Here is a 2109-nt window from a genome sequence, read left to right as displayed (position 1 = left end):
CTCAGCCCCGACTCACGGTACGGCCGGGGAGCTCCTGCCGGTACCGGGGCGTCCTGGGGGCTGGGCTGTCCTTCCCGGTGTCTGGATAGTAGCGGTGGTTGGTGGAAGCAGAGAGCACTTCCCTGTGCTGCTCAGGGCAAACGTCCCGGGCCCAGCTGGGCAGGTGGGAGGTGCTGGCTCAGCCCTGCAGCCCGGCTGAGCTGTCCCGGGGGGCTGGGAAGGCTGGGCCAAAGGCATGGCCTGGCATCTGGGGAAGTGGCCTCTTTTAGAGAGAGGAAGAGATTTTGTTTCCAGGTGAAGAGTAATAAATTCTGTTATTTTCCATTCAGTGTTGCAGTTGAGCTAATACAGGGAGAGAAACTGGTGCCCTTGTAAAGTGTTCAGCTTTTTATCTGCCAGTGGACCCCCTTCCCAAAGTGCTACTGTATGACCTGTTACCTTACCTGCTGTGGCTGGGCTGAGCTGAGGTAGTTTGTTTTGTAACAGTTTGGAGTGTCTGTCCTTCCACAGGGCATTCATTGTTTGGCTGGCAAATGGCGAGACTATCCGTGTCTACAAAATGAGTAAGAAGGATGATGGCAACTTTACCTTCACTGCCACTTCTGGGGACTTCCCAAAGAAGCACAAGGCTCCTGTCATTAACATAGGAATTGCAGAGACAGGTATGGAAACGACAGAGCTGCTCACTCGTTGAGGCTCTCCAAGATCAGCTTTGATTTCCTTGTAAAGCAGGAGCTGCTGGGCTGAAAGTGTTGGATTTTTTGGCAGTCCCAAGGCCCATGTCTGCACCAGTACTTGTTTCTCTGTAGTTTTCTAGATGTTCCTCTTCAGCCTTTGTTTACTACTGAGGGAACTGAGAGATGTCATTTCAGACAGATGATATTCCTGTAAGCACAGAACCAACTCCCTGATGTGCAGTCTCTTTGCTGACATTTTCAGGGATGCTGTGGTCTCAGTATTGGGAGAGTTGCTGTTCTCTGGCCCACCAGTCTGTCTTTAACCAGTCAAAAATCTCTCTAGTGAGTTCATATGGTCTGTCTTGAACTTCTGGGATGTTCTAGAACAGGAGCTGTGGGAGAGGGTATGTGGTAGTGGTGAGGGCTTGATGGATTCAGGTTTCAGGTATGAGACAGCAGGTAGTTGGAGGTGGGTGGATGTGAGTTCACCTCTGTAATAGGAGAGCAGAGAAAATGTTAACTGAGACCTTTGCTCAGCATGAAAGTGAAAACTTAGACCTGCAACAAGTAGCTGAAAGGTACTAACAGGCATCTCCCTGTCTGGGCTGAGATGGAAAAGGGGAAAGCATTGCAGGTGGAAACAAGCAGGAGTCCAAAGTGCTGGCACAGACAGTAACCATGTGTACTAGTGTGACTTGATGTCAGCTGCCTGCCTGCAGGCTGTGACCTGAGAGCTGCAGGTGCCTCGAGTTGTGCTGTAACCATCTGGGGCAGAGGGGACCTGCTGGGACCAGCAAGTGCCCAGCTCTGCAGGTGGGACCTGAGGGTGCTGGGGCAGAAGCGCACCTGGTCTTCAGGTGCTGGCTGCTGAGGCCAAGGGTGCCCTAAGGCACAACCAGGAGCTGAGTCTGTAGGTCCTGCTCTTCACTCTGTCCTTGGATTTTGGTGCTGCTTTTGGTTTTCTTGACTGTCCAGGGAGGACGTTGTTGTGCTTTAGGGACTGTCCTGGACCTTTGCAAAGCCTGTGGCAGCATTAGGCCCAGGAGCTCTGCTGATCTTTGCCTTTTTTCCCCCAGGAAAGTTTATCATGACAGCTTCCAGTGACACTACGATCCTGATCTGGAGCCCGAAGGGTGAAGTCCTGGCCAGCATTAACACCAACCAGGTGAACAACGCCCACGCTGCCGTGTCGCCCTGCGGGAGGTGAGGGCTGGGAGGCTGCAGAAGGGAGCAGGAACTGCACTCCTTCCCACAGGATGCCACCAGTTGAGACCATTGGCAGTTAGCTGTTCTTTTAATGCAATTTTTGAAAAGTTACACATTTTAAAATGGGATTCTGGCCCCTGAGAGCAGTCCCCCTGGGAGCGCTGAGCTCACCTGCACAGTGAACCCATGGTGGGTTCCTGTTGTACCACAGAGCTGCTGTTCCTGC

At 52.5% G+C, this 2109-nt stretch overlaps 1 protein-coding gene across 1 annotated transcript in view; it reads left to right on the top strand.

Moving 5' to 3' along the window:
* Positions 1-514: 514 nt before the first annotated feature.
* The window catches only part of TBL2 (transducin (beta)-like 2), a gene marked incomplete at its 3' end in the record, with an annotated part of 2214 nt that continues 619 nt past the window's right edge, over positions 515-2109 (top strand). Inside the window, exons 1-2 of the mRNA XM_010000203.1 lie at positions 515-662; positions 1754-1880. Of these exons, the coding sequence (XP_009998505.1) occupies positions 560-662; positions 1754-1880 (230 nt within the window). The remainder of the gene's footprint in view (positions 663-1753; positions 1881-2109) is intronic.

This window comes from Chaetura pelagica, unplaced genomic scaffold (genome assembly GCF_000747805.2).
Source record: "Chaetura pelagica isolate M959 unplaced genomic scaffold, ChaPel_1.0 scaffold516, whole genome shotgun sequence".
NCBI lineage: Eukaryota > Metazoa > Chordata > Aves > Apodiformes > Apodidae > Chaetura > Chaetura pelagica.
This window is presented reverse-complemented; position numbering and strand designations above follow the sequence as displayed.